This window comes from Pezoporus occidentalis, unplaced genomic scaffold (genome assembly GCF_034315485.1).
Source record: "Pezoporus occidentalis ecotype Australia unplaced genomic scaffold, CSIRO_AGI_Poc_V1 ctg10, whole genome shotgun sequence".
NCBI lineage: Eukaryota > Metazoa > Chordata > Aves > Psittaciformes > Psittacidae > Pezoporus > Pezoporus occidentalis.
The window spans coordinates 353,947-368,221 of record NW_026912779.1 but is presented as its reverse complement, the minus strand read 5'-3'; the positions used below and the strand labels follow the sequence as shown (position 1 = coordinate 368,221).

At 44.1% G+C, this 14,275-nt stretch overlaps 1 protein-coding gene across 3 annotated transcripts in view; it reads right to left on the bottom strand.

Moving 5' to 3' along the window:
* CFAP61 (cilia and flagella associated protein 61) overlaps window positions 1-14,275 on the bottom strand; it is a 106,747-nt gene that overhangs the window by 76,284 nt on the left and 16,188 nt on the right. For all 3 annotated transcript variants that reach the window (XM_062608109.1, XM_062608114.1, XM_062608121.1), the window contains 5 exons: window positions 12,659-12,812; window positions 7,424-7,515; window positions 6,213-6,391; window positions 2,644-2,683; window positions 578-717 (listed from right to left, as the gene is read on the bottom strand). In XM_062608109.1, coding sequence (XP_062464093.1) covers window positions 578-717; window positions 2,644-2,683; window positions 6,213-6,391; window positions 7,424-7,515; window positions 12,659-12,812 — 605 coding nt within the window. The remainder of the gene's footprint in view (window positions 1-577; window positions 718-2,643; window positions 2,684-6,212; window positions 6,392-7,423; window positions 7,516-12,658; window positions 12,813-14,275) is intronic.

Genomic DNA, 14,275 nt, shown 5'->3' with positions numbered 1-14,275 from the left:
TTACACCTATACCAGGCTTTCAAGTATCAGTGTCACATAACCTGACTCAGTCCACAGGGCCAAACACTGCACTGTATTTCTCTATTAGCCTTGGTTCACAATGAGGCAGCTTGAAGAAGCTTCTTGTCTGTACCAATGTTCATGAATCCTCTCACTGCACTTTGCTTCTCCTTGAAGGAAGCTATATATAAATGCTGGCAATCAGAAGAGTGTTTGCTTTTACAGTTTAATGATCACAGTTTTTCTTTGGTTAAAAATCATGTCACTAACTACTTATTTCAGTTAATAATATGAGGCTATTTTCATATTGTCTCATATAGTGCTGTTGGAGATACACCTGAGTAGGCTTAGGATTCACTCCAGAACAGGTAACAAGACGCTGTAGTAACCCTGCTAAAGACTAAGTTATTCAGCTCTGCTCCTGAGTGCTCCAGGCACAGCCCAGGGCTATTCAGTACACTGTTATGGGGACTCCAGCTGTAAGATCTGCCATCCTGTGCAGAATACCAGCAGAGAACACCCAGCTCGTGCTGGGCTGGGGAGTCCATCAACTATAGCCATGAGGCACAGGACTCACGTGAGCAGCCCCGCACGGTGGAACACGTAAAGCTCCTGGCCAAATCTGGAAGTGCAGAATGGGACAGCCCGGACAAAACTCTGGATCAGGAGGAACTCTGGTACATGATGTGGGATGAGGATGACACAGAAGTCTTTGTCCTGAAGAAAATTGCAGACAATAAAGGCTCTTAGTGACCTCAGTAGAAGCTTTACACAAAAGCTTATCTTGAGGGGACAGAAAGAAACCAAACTGAATGCAGTGCTTACAACACACATACACTCCAAGCATTGCTTTACCTAGCTGGCTTGATGCCTGGGCATCACAAAGCAGCTGATGAGCTCAACACTAGCTGGCTCACAGAAACAGGTCCTTTAGCTCCCATAGTAAAAACTTATTAATATCCTGATATTCCCTAATGATCCTTTTTATGCACAGCTCCCTCAACTTTCTTCCTCAATAGAATAAGCACAGACTGACTTTGCACTGTGTGCACAGTAGACTTGATGAATGCAAGTTTGTATAGATGCAGTAATGTCCAGCTTGTCCCAGGTTTGGCACTGCTGGTGTGCACCACAGGGTGCATCTACATGCAAACACATTGGAATGGCAGTCACTGTAATTGCTCAGAGACCTGTGCTGTAAAGGCTGCAGAGGTGCAAATGAATGCAGGAAACTCCATGGCATCACAGACTGGTTTGGATTGGAAGCTCACCCAGTTCCAACCCCTGCCACAGGCAGGGACCCCTTCCACTAGAGCAGCTTGCTCCAAGCCTCTGTGTCCAACCTGCCCTTGAACACTGCCAGGGATGGGGCAGCCACAGCTTCTCTGGGCACCCTGTGCCAGCGCCTCAGCACCCTCACAGGGAAGAGCTTCTGCCTAAGAGTTCAGCTCAGTCTCCCCTCGGGCAGGTTCAAGCCATTCCCCTTGGCCTGTCCCTATTCAGATGAAAGACAGCTTCATGGCACGCTAACTTTATCCATTCAATTGCTCAAACACTCCTTTCACCAGAGTCTCTCCCATCCCTTTTTATTGAATCCATGTTTTGAGATAATCTCCCTGCACACAGGGATGTTGGAGAACTCTGCCCATTCAGAAAGACACTTCATGCACGTGACACATGCTGAGGGACTCCCAGGCAGCACAGATCTGGAAGACGTTTAATCAGTTGACTCTGGCTGAGTATTCTATGGCATATTTTCCCAATGGAAAGCTGTTTGAATTTCAGTCCTTTTCTTCTCTTTAAGCACACTGTGATTAAGTTTTCTCACTACACCTGGTGATTCCATCATGACATTTAGTCTCAAGGAGTGGCAGGTGCACTGCTGAATGGATAAATCAGAGATCTGGAATGCTCCCGTGCTCACATTCTCTGGGAGCTTTCTTTGGTGGGAAGCAGCAGTTTTGAACATGCTGATCTCTAGGGCAAAGTCTGTACCTCTGGTCACTGGGACCTGACTTTAAGGGATGTTACCATGCAGTAAATCGCCGTGTGGCTTCACAACACACTGTAGTGTGCATAAAGAATGCCTCAGAGAGTGGACTCTGTTACCTCAGCTAAAGATGGCGCACACAGAGCATAGTGTTAAATAGTTGTGGCACTGTAAATTCACATCCTTATTTGCCACACATTAGCCTTGCCCTAAAAATAAACCTTCAGTGTCACTGTTTAGGCTATGGGTAAATACCATGTATTTCCTTAATACCGCTATTCTCTAGGCTTTAACTTCATCTCCTCTAATGTAATTCCCCCAGTTTTGTTTTTAATTTAGGTACAGTCTGGATGTATGCATGATTTTAAAGGAGTTTGAAACATTTGTTTTCTAAATCCGCATCTCAGAAAAGCCCCTATGGAACAGAAACTAAGGACTGATGATTGCAACATAGAAAGTCCAAAGCAGCCATGGAGGGAAATTGAACTCCTCAGGGTAACTCAGCCCAAGGTAACTCAGCCCAGGGTAACTCAGCCATGGCACACTCCTATCAGTCACAGTCTTCCTCAGGCATCACATCCAAATACTCGGCTAATAACTCCACTGCTGTCCCACCACGCATTCACATGCACACAAACTTGAATTATACTCACTGGGAAAAGCTTGAAAACATACTGCAGGAAATCCAGCGATCTGCAAACAAGAGAAAACACTGTTAAATGCAGCACACATCAGCCAGAGCCTGTACATGTTGGCATTTACATTCCTATAAGTGCAAGGCACAGTTATTCACAGTGATCAGTCCACTTGTTCCTCACTGATCTGCTGCAGATGTTGCACACTGTCTGAAGCTGACTTCCAGGGTTTAAAGCGTCACTGGTAACAAGAATAAACCTGAATGTCTGAACTAATCTCACAGCATTGGGCTCTTCACTGAAAGGCAAAAAGAAAAAGACTCACATTGTTGACTCCAAAGTTTCCCAGAGGTCATTCACGGGCTGTCAGAGCAGCCTTAGCAGACAGTCAGCGTTAACTGAGGTTGCAAACAGTTGTTGCTATGGCCCACAATATTCTTAGGCACTACCAAGAGTTCTGTCTTTACTCACTTGGTAAACATCTCCAATGTGCTTGATGAGACTAATAGGAATGTCAATACTTTGAATTGGTTTTGAACACTTCTTTCCACTTCTCACCTACTGGTTTAGAGTAATTCCACCCTCTTTTCCATGGTGACAGTGAAATGTGACATTTGAGTTTAAACAGACATGAGAAATCTAACAAATTCTTTGTGTCTCTCCTACGTGCAAGCTCTAAACCCAACTACAAATGATGCTAAAGCATTATAAAATATTTTTCACTGTATGAAGTTGAAGAAACACAATATAGATACACTACCTAAAACTATTCATAGAATCACAGAATCATAGAATCATAGAATAGTTAGGGTTGGAAAGAATTTCCTCCTTATATCCAATCTAAACTTCCCCTGTTTAAGTTTTAACCCATTACCCCTTGTCCTGTCACTACAGTCCCTAATGAAGAGTCCCTCCCCAGCATCCCTATAGGCCCCCCTTCAGATACTGGAAGCTGCTATGAGGTCTCCACGCAGCCTTCTCTTCTCCAGGCTGAACAGCTCCAACTTCCTCAGCCTGTCTCCATACAGGAGGTGCTCCAGCCCCTGATCATCCTCGTGGCCTCCTCTGGACTTGTTCCAACAGTTCCATGTCCTTTTTATGTTGAGGACACCAGAACTGCACACAATGCTCCAGGTGAGGTCTCAGGAGAGCAGAGCAGAGGGGCAGGATCACCTCCTTTGACCTTCTGGTCACGCTCCTTTTAATGCAGCCTCCTTCCTCCAGCCCAGTAGTTAAGTTCCCTTTAACTACTTCACCAATGTTATTAATGAATGAAAAGAGAAATAATTTCTAATAAAAATATTTATGTTTGAAATAAACTTTTCAACAAAAGCTGTAAGCACAGATCTGGATTGGGGCATTATACAGTCACCTATATAGTCCATAATTACAGCTAGAGAATAGCTAAATGGGGGAATGGGAAATGCCATCGCAATGGAGTTTTCTGCTCTCTCATATCCAGCACCTCCTTGGCAGCAGGGAGCACAAGAATGGAGGTAGAAGATTTTTCAGGGGGCTTAAAAAGCTGTCAGATATCTGCAAAAGAACCAGCAGGTTGGTTCCTCCACAGTTCACTTCCAATGCACTAACAAGCCACAGAGGTTTAAGATCTAAGCCACTCTAGATTTAAGAGATGGAAACATTAAGCAACCTGACTGGGTAACACAAATTCCCCAGCGGTAAGCTCCCCTTGAGGACCAAGATGCAATCATGCCTGCATTTCTATTTCTGGATCCATGCAGGTCAGCAGTAACTCCCCTGCAGTACACAGCCAGGATTGCCTCACACCACCCTTTCAACATCCTCACTTCCCTGAGGTTTCTTTCGCAAACAGGAGGATCAAGCAAACACAGGCAAAATACTTGAAAACACCTAGATCTACAGATTCCTCAGCTCTTAGAGGAGAGGATCTTGCATGAGTTAATCTGAGAAGTCTTCAGGAAGGAATGCTGTGTTCTCCACAGATACCCATCTTGGAATCCCAACTGCTCCAGAGATGTCTTCAGGAGAAAAAAGAATGGAGCTGCAGTGGTGAATGATAAACAGAGTGAAGAGAGCTTGGACAGAAACAACAATGGTGCAGATGAAGGGCAGAATGTGAGAAGGGAGCAAAAAAGTGAGATATCCATATCCTAAGCAGGATGTTGTGAGCAGAGAACTCTAGCCTACATGAGAGTATTTCCCAAAGTAGGTATGGACCACTGCTGTGAATCGCTGGTTCAAGGTAATGGAGTCATTCCACAGCAAGTCCCTTCCCTCAGCAGTATCTTGAAATTATTTTTTTTTGGAATAATTATATTACTTGAATTTTATTTTAGACCAGATTGTCCATCAATCCAGTGTTCTGGAATGGACCCTCTGCAGTGCCATGGTTCTGTCGCATGTAAATGCATCAGGGTTTCTAAGTACACCACAGACTTCTGGCCCTCCATTTCTCTCTCCTCCTAATAAGTCCAACCAGCATTACTTGGGAAATATGTACCAAGAAGACTATGTGTTTGCTCTGCTTTTGTAACTTAGGATAGCTGTAGTTGAAGCAGATTCAGTGTTTAATCCCTTTGGGTAGGACTCCTCCTTAGTCAAGAAACAGCTTAATAAACAGAATTAATTTTCAAGGAGTTCTGATTTGTCTTCTTAATGAATTTTATTCCTAAGTCTCCTTTAAAGCAGATGAGTTGAGAAGATGGCAGTCACCAGTGACTGCTACCACAAGCACAGAGATGTTTCTGCAAACAGTACTGCAGTTGTCAGACTCATCATCTATAAAGTCCTTGCTACTGATACCCTGGATCTCCAGAAATCACATCTGTTCAAGAGTGTGGAAGACCTGGGGTGTGCTCAGCCTCTTTCTGTCTCCTTTCTGTAAGTATCTACGTGGTTTATCTTTCTTTCTAGGCTCTATAAACAAGAGCAGGGCTCACTTGTAAGCAGAAAGGGCCAATGCTCCTGGAGAGGCTTTTGCTGATGTGGTTGAGCGCAGGTTCATTCTGCAGGGGTGCAGAGAAATTTGGCAACAAAATGTCTTACCCACATGTATAGATCTATTCTACTCCACCGGGATCTCAGAGACCAAAGTCAGCAGCAACCATTTGAACACAAAAAGCCTTTGTCTCCCCCCTGCAGCAGTGGATTCCAGGAAACTGAATCAATCCTCTCAGTGATGGGAGACTGAGTCTTTAGAAAGGACAACATTTAACTGCAGAGTTCAGAACAGCTTTGCTCCCCTATGGAACAAGATGAGCAGTACGGCAACACCCAGCTCCTTCTGCAGTTAGGCAGCTTTGGCATCAATGTTTCTTCAGAGGAAGAATTGGCCTTCTTCCAAAATTTCAACTAGCATTTTCCCAATAGAAATGAGTTCTGAACTTCCTGTCCCCACAGATGTTCCATCACAGGGGGGAAGTTGCAGCCAGAGCTTGAGAGTTTCAGGAAGTTATTAGTGGAAGTAAAAGAAATGGAAAAAAAAGAGGTTGGAAAAAAAGCCAGCCTCCCACAGCGTGTGCTGCCACTTCCAGCTTTGTCCTATAAATGGAGCACCAAGAACCGGTATTAAACTGGGGAAGCAGGAACTCTTCACCCAAGCTTACCTGGTTTCATACTTCTCATCGATCCAAAACAGGCGGATACAGAAAGCATTGGAAGCTCCTCTGTACACAGGACAAAAAGCACCTTTTTCTTGAGCCTCAAGGAGTGTTGCTGAGCTTCTGAAATCCTTGACATCACCTGGGAGCAGCTCAGCCGGGGGAACGGTAACGGCTCCACTGCTCTGCAGTAACAACACACAAGTGGTCACGTGCAAGAGTTCATTTTGAATTAACAGCTCCTGCATTATTCCTACCTAACAGCATTCCAGGTACACTCACAGGGATGCACTTTCTCCTTGTCACATTTTGACAAACACAGAAGTTCAAGGAGGTATATTTCGTGGGATATCTGTTTCTCAAACACTAGATAAAAATGGCCTTTAAAAATACAAACATTCCTGCCAAAGAGCAACAGATTCACAGACTAAGTTACCATGATGGTCCCTCTGTAAGGCAAGAAAATATCATTCAGAAATGTTCCTATATAAAACAGGTGTGTATTGAAAACAGGTGAAAGTTGAAACATGTTAGCTAAAGAAAATGGGGTCAATGCAGAGAATACTGTGGAGACGGAAATGAACAACGGGAAGAAAACCAGAGGAGTTTTGGTACATACTGATGCAGCCATTCAGAATCTATCAGGGTAAGTTCTCTGCTGGTTTCTGCTGCTCCACTGCATTTCACAGTAATGGTCTTTCATCAAGTTGAGCTTCACTCAACAGAAGAGGCACAGAGATAACACGTGCCCTTTAACTTCTGCAGCCCACAGGGGAAAACTGGAGCCGTGTTGCTGCTTCCCAGCTCTGCCAGCTTCCCATCCACAGCAGAGTTTCAGCTCCCAACACAGTCAGTCAAACCCTCAGGCCTTGCACTGGCCCCCGCCCTGCCTCTTCCAGGAAAGCTCTCTCCCACCTGTGAGGAGCCCGCTCAGAGCTGTGCTCCCACATGCCTTCACTCGGCAGCAGACCTGCACAAACAGGCCCCCATCCTCTTCCTCCTCTCACTGCCATCCCCGTGCTGGCTCGTCCCATGGAAGTGGATGGGAAAACCACCCCCGTCCATCCTGATCCCACACACCAGCGGATCGAAGAGTGAGTCCATGCACAGGACAGTGCAGGAGTGGCAATAACAAGCACTGCCTGTCCTGGCAGCCTCCACCTTTGCCTCACGTTAGCTTTGAAAGTCATTGGCACTGCTGTGTGCAGAGGTATTACCTGCACAGCTGCATCCTCATCAGAAACATGTTCAAAGTTTGGAGATGGAACAGGCTCTGTCTCTTGACGTGTTTGGTTGCTTTTATCTTCACCTGAGTAATGAAAATGAATAAATGCATCAGGCTTAAAAACGCAGGCTGAACCCTCAGGATCACAGCATGGAGGAGAGTGTGCCAGGCTGCCTCTATTGGAAGGTTTATTTCATTTGTTTGTAACAAGCACAGTTAAAATAGACCCTCCCACAGTTACTTGGCTAGAATTTCATTAGACTTTTTGATTTCAAGGCAAAAGAATCAGAGAATTGGTTGCAGAAGAACTGAACAAGACAGAGTTTTGAAGCAATTCCTAACTCATGTATTACATGTAGCAAATTTTTACCCTATTTGAAGAGACAAGTCTGAGTGATCAGTATATTGACTGGTATCTTAAGCCCTGGAGCTGTTCTAACTCATTTTCTGATGATCACAAGGGCAAGCAAGGGCTCTTGATTCTCAGATTAGCTCTCCTAAACCAACCCGAATTCAGAATAAATCCTAGTCAGGCCAGAACCCTTGCTTACTGGTGCAAGCAGGGACAAGAATCAGATATTTAGAGTCTCTTCTCAGTTGCTAAACCTAACTAGCTCTCTAAACCCTGTTTTATTTCTTATATAAGGTGGTTGCTCAGTTTGTCTTTTCCCTTCTCTCCCTCTAAGAATTTCTCTCCTCTCCCGCTTTGCTCAGATGTTGGAGCAACTGCTCCAAAGCATTCTGTCAACCACTGCAAGCTGGGGTGTGTGCAGGACTACTCACTCATAACAACAGACACTTGTTGAGCCACACCAGGAATGCTTCAGTAGCAGTGAGCACAGGCTTTGACATCAGCAGCATGAAAAAGAATAAAAGAGCTCCATGGAAAGGAACAAGCACTTGACAAAGTAACAGAAACCAGGTGTAAAATTGCATCATAGGTCATCCGGCCACCCTCAGTCACAGCCCATAGCATTCCAGTTTAGTTCATTCCAACCTGAGCAATACTATTTTTGTGGTCAAACAGGTCACTAAGGTCACATGTGAAATACACGTGAATCCTACACGTGAAGTACACATGAATCCTACATGTGAAATACACAGGAATCCTACATGTGAAATACACAGGAATCCTACATGTGAAATACACAGGAATCCTACATGTTACTCCAAGTGACCACCCAAATTACTAAAGCCAAATGTCAGTTCCTGTATGTTTAGCCCTGAACGTACCTTTACTGGTTGTGCCATTCCTGGTACTGTCCCCTTCCCAGTTGCACAGACATGCTCACAGCTTGGGTTATTTAACAAGAAAGCCCGAATGTGAGTTTTAACTCATGAGCTCTGGAGGTGCAGGTATTGCTGCTGCAGCAAACACATCAGGCCGGGACATGGCATGTGAGAGCTCCAGTGACACAAGGAAGTCAAAATTTCTGAGCCCCAGGAGGAACAAAATGCCTTCAGAAGACCCAACACAACAGAATCCTTCACTCCTCTCTGAACTTTACATTGGGAAACCCATCTAAGTGCATTCACCAACATGAGCATTTCTTCACACAGTAATGATCTTTAAAAAAATTACCTTCAAGGTTTAAAATAATGCAGCCAAAAGTATTCTGAAAAAAAATGTGTTATCTGAAAATCTGTTCCTCTGTTAGCAGAGAAGAATGCAGAGGCAATGTGCAGGGCAAGAAGGAACACAGGGCTTGAAAATGTGGTTTCTCAGAGGTATCACAGATGTGAGGCTTCACAGGAATGATGAGATGTGGTGTGGACTAACCCAGCCCCATTTCCCATCACAAACAGCCCTGGAGGTGTCACAGGGAATTAATCAGGACTCTGCTTGTGTGTAAATATTGAGATGTTGTTCCTGACTTTACACTGAAATGAAATTCCTCAATGGCTCCAACATCCACCACTGGCAAATGTAGCTGCAACACTACTTACATGGATGTGCACACAAGTGGTGGGATGAACACAAACACTGGTGCACTAAATGAAGTAAGGAATGTGAACAAAGGGAAAATGGAACTAATCCTGTGATTGCTGGGTTGTTAGCAGAGGTAACAGGCAGCAGGAGCAAGAAGCCAGTTCACCATGAAGCCTGATGAAAAGCCCTTGAATCATTCTCACTGCATCATAATGTTTTGTAGCTACTAATTCGTGACACCATATAGAGTAACAACCAAATGACTGTAATTACCCCGAGGCTTAAGTGGCATATCAGTACTGGGTTAAAGACAGATTCCTGTATGCGCCTGCATTACTATTCACTATTACATTCTGAAGGGAAAAATATCACCAACCTGTGATCCCTTCTTACCAGGCTCAAGAGCTTGGGAAAACATGGGGGGTTTATTTATGTGTGAACATCCAATGACCCTACCCAGGGATGCAGCCTGCACTTGGAATTCATGGCAGCAAGTCCCCAGCACTACTGATCCAAGGAGACCCCTGAACTGCCCCCAGGTTTCCAGTACAGCCGCCTGCAGGAGCGGTGCCATCGCTGAAACCCCATTCAGTCATTCATGCAGTGCTTGTGTTATGCACTGTAAACAAATACCAACTACGTGTGACTGACACTACAATATATTCCAAGGACATAGCTTCACCCTTACACTGGGAAGGCTCCACAATGCACTCCTGGGATGCAACTCTCATATGGACTCTGCAGTTCCTAAAAAAAACCCAAACAAAAAGCCCCCAGGAGCCCCCAAACCTACAAACACCTCAACAAAAAACCCAACCCCAAAACCCCAACACCCCTCCCCCCCCGACAAGACAATGTTCTTCCAAATTACATATTTTAATAAAACAAACGGCAGAAGGAAGGGTACTGTGCTTATGACTTGTAAACGTCTTTATTAAAAGAGTGGGATTTTTTATTTCCAAAAAGGAAAATAGGAAAAAAAGAAGGAAAAAAGAAAAAAAAAGCAACATTCCTGTTTCTCCTGGAAATTGTCATGAATGAATACTGAAATAAATGGCATTACCTCTCATGAATAATGAAACCTAAATCATCCCAAAGGAAAGGGCTTTTCATTCAAACTGCTCAAAATAGGGATTTTTTGTTTATGGCCATTAGTCAAATGTGTACTATGCAGTAAAAGGAAAAGCTGCTTATCAAACATCTACCGTATGAGACCCATACTTTCAATAAGCCATGACAAACTTCTGGAACTGTTCAAGCTAACGCCTTATTGATGGGTATCAGAAACCTGAGCAGTACCAGTCTACATTTGATTTTTTTTCCCTCTTTCTTCTTCCTTTATCTGAGATTCAACTACCGCAGCCCTCAGTTTCACCTCTGTCCCTTGGGCCACACTGGGCAGGCATAAACAACAACTTCCAAAGTTTCAGGACAACACACGCTTCCTGAGGTGTTGTAATGGTTCATTTGTTCTAAAATGTGCAAAGCTACAACAATAATTTCAAATATTATTCAGTGATAAGAGAATTAATATTCCTGAGCTGCAGAGCCATGAGCTAACCCTGATTTTACTATTACATTTCTAGGGGCTCTTTCTCTCTAGGAACAGTGTCAGAGCCAGGCTCTTGGCTTATGCCACTCAAGCTCCTTCTCAGGTGTCTGAGACCATCAGTGATTTGTACTCAAGCTACCTGAGAAAGCGTACAAGTAATTCTCTTTCTCCAGAGCTGCCCCTGTCATTCTGAACAGAGGGATAATCCTACTTTTAAAAATCTTGCCTGGAGGAGACACACAGGATTGCAGACAAGTACCAGCTGTCAAAACTAACCTAGTATTTCAATGGAGAGGTAGAAGAGCGATGAACACGTGAGCTGTGAGCCGTGCTGCTTTAGAGACACCAGAACCTGAACAGAACAGTTGTTCATGCTAAGTTTTCACATTTTGAACAACTCTCTCAGATTTCCTAAATGTAAAACCCTGCGTAAGAGCTCTGGTGTTAAAAACTTTGACCACCCACTCTTTAAAAAGCTCAGCAGCGCAGAATTGGCCACAAAATATGGGCCTACAGCTTGCAGCCCCGGGACAAGGAAAGCACTCAGAAGTGTCTGAGGGTTTTCCCTGAACCAGTAACAGTCACAGAGTGGTTGTGGTTGAGGGGACCACTGGAGGTCATCTTGTCCAAACCCTCTGCTCCAGCAGGGTCACCTAGGTCTGGCTGTGCAGGACTGTGTTCCTACTTTTTAGACCAGACTATGGTGACTGATGTTTCTTCCTCCCTCAGGCTCATTTATGTCTCCACACATCTGTCACCTATTTTGCAATGACACTGCTGCAGCTCCAGCAGCACAGGACCATACGGGAGGAGACAGTGGCTCCCTTCACCTCGGTGTGCAAGCTGCTTCTTTGTGGGGGAGGGAAGTCCACAGGAGCAGCTGTAGGACTTAATTCTTTCCCTCTCCTGTTCCATGGCTGTCAGCTCTCAGGTGCCAGCTGGTGACTGCTCTGGTGCTCCCTCGCTGCCTGTTTTGCCTGCTGCTTTGTGTTCAGACAGGCAGATACCTACAGCCTAACACGGGGTTTTAATTCTATTACTGATAATTAGTAGACAGCAAAACATTGCCCTTTGCACAAGAAGCCCTTTGACACTGAAACATAAAGGTGACAACTCTAAATCATGTAGATGACACTTCCGCTCTGCAAAGACCTAACATATTCATGTTACTGGTTTCTATGCTTTGCAGTAAGGTGGCTTGTAGATGTGTTGTTGTATCATGCCCAATATAAAGATAGAATAAAAAGACAGTCCCTGATCTCCAAAATCTTGTCGTCTAGAAGACTGAAAACAGTAAGCAAAGAGAGCAAAGCTGCACCACAAGTTAATAGGATGACACAGGACAATGGGACAACATGATAGCTACAGTTAACCAGCTGCTTAGCTACAGACATTAAAACCACATTTCAAAACTGAGTCTTCAGTTAATAGCACAACCACAGCTAACTGATAGAAAACATACCTGATGCTTCAGCTCTCCAAAACCTGACACCCAGGTTCAGCCCATAGCTGGTACTGACCAGCTCCCCACAACCAACCACCACTTCCCAGTCAGACACCAGGGCTAGCAAAATTTCCCTCCTGAATTACAACCCACCAGGTAACAATCTCCAAAACAGACACATTAGCTTGTGTTTTCTTGCCAGTAAACCTTCATCCTCCTCCAACCTTTGGCAAAACCTACTCGTAAGCTAGAAACAGATGCACCTCCAATGTATCTAGTGGTTTAGGACACAGATAGATACCTTCTTGAAGGCTTGGCTCCTGTGGCACTTTGAGAATATCTTCAGGATGTGGTTTACAGAGTCCATGGAAAGGCCCCAAGTCAAAACACTCTTGCAACAAGGAAACATTCACTTGCGAACACAAGCTCATGAATCCTACTGCAGTGTCACCAGCCTGGAACACAAAAGCAGTGGCACGTGTGTGAAAGCTGAGCATGTGATTTGAGGTCAGGACAAAAATGTCAACAAAAAACTTTCTGAAACATAAAAGTTACTGGTTGTGCACAAAGGAACTATTTCAGCAAAAGTTAAACATTCATGGGTTTTCCCTGTAATGTCTGTATTAGGATCTCTATATTAGATGCTACAATTGTTTTGCTAGCTATGACCTGCAAGAGCATTAGGATTATATGTATGGACTAAGTAATGACCTATTGTTTCAATAAAGCATTTGTTACAGTATATAAAAGCCATACACTTTCAGCTACATGCCTCCAAAAAGGTATAATTTATATTTAACTTGAAGTGCAGGTGAAGTAAAACCAGGCTTTAGCTACCTATAATGGCCAGTTACTGCACGCAGCTTTGTAAAGAAAACTGTGCTCAAACTGAAAAGTGTATTTTATTTTCCTACGAGAATGATTAATACAAGAAAGCAATTCTCTAGTATGGAAACAGTATCTAATGCCGTACATGGTGTGGATTACTGGCAGCAGTTATAAGCACTAAATATTTTCAAGTTCTAAAAAAAATTAATCTAAGAACTAGTCCTTAAAGAACTGCAACAGACTTGCAGGTACCATGGTGACGAGCCCCTGCCACGGGAAAGGCCGTGTCACTCTGCATGTTTGGTACTGAACATATCTGAGGTCTTCAGCAGGAAATGCACCCTGAAAATGAGAACTGGTGAGCTGCAGGGCTTTGGCTTTAGGCAGAGATGAGTCCAGAAGCAGGAAGCTCTTCAGTTGTTAATGCTGTGTGCAACCTTTTGGTGAAACACACATAATCACGTTTTTTCCCTCTTACTCCACATACTGCAGGCCCCCTTTACACACAGAATGAAACTGCAGTGGCTGGGTTTGGAGAGCTGTTTTATCAGGCCATCGGCGCTGCCATCAAAATAAACCCACAAACTTTCATTTTCCCCTCAAACAACAAGTGACTATTCGTTTGCTTGTTTGCGTAACTGAACAAAAGCTGGGGCGCTGCAGTTGTCTGGCTGCTGTGTAATCTTAGGCCCAAGGCTCAGCGGAGGCTGATTAACCAATCCATCTACCATATGTGCAAAAAGAGACTGCCAGCTTCATTCTCTGCAGGGAAAATTGGCAACTATCTTGGATCGCATGGAGGTGTCTTCCCAATCTGCAGCAGCAGTGACAAGTGTAAGCCATGAGGGCCTGGAACACCTTTTCCTCGTACCATATTGAGCTATAAATGTACAATTGAAATGTATTATTTATAAAGATAGCCATTTGTAATGTGCTATTACACTAATGCTTTATTGTTTCCCATTTGGCTTCCAATGGCAGTGATTACATGTTACAGTTTATAAAATCATTTGCTATAGAAAGCAGACTTGTGGAATTAAGCAGGTTATGTTGCCCATCAGCTCACAACACCACGCACAATTATTAACAC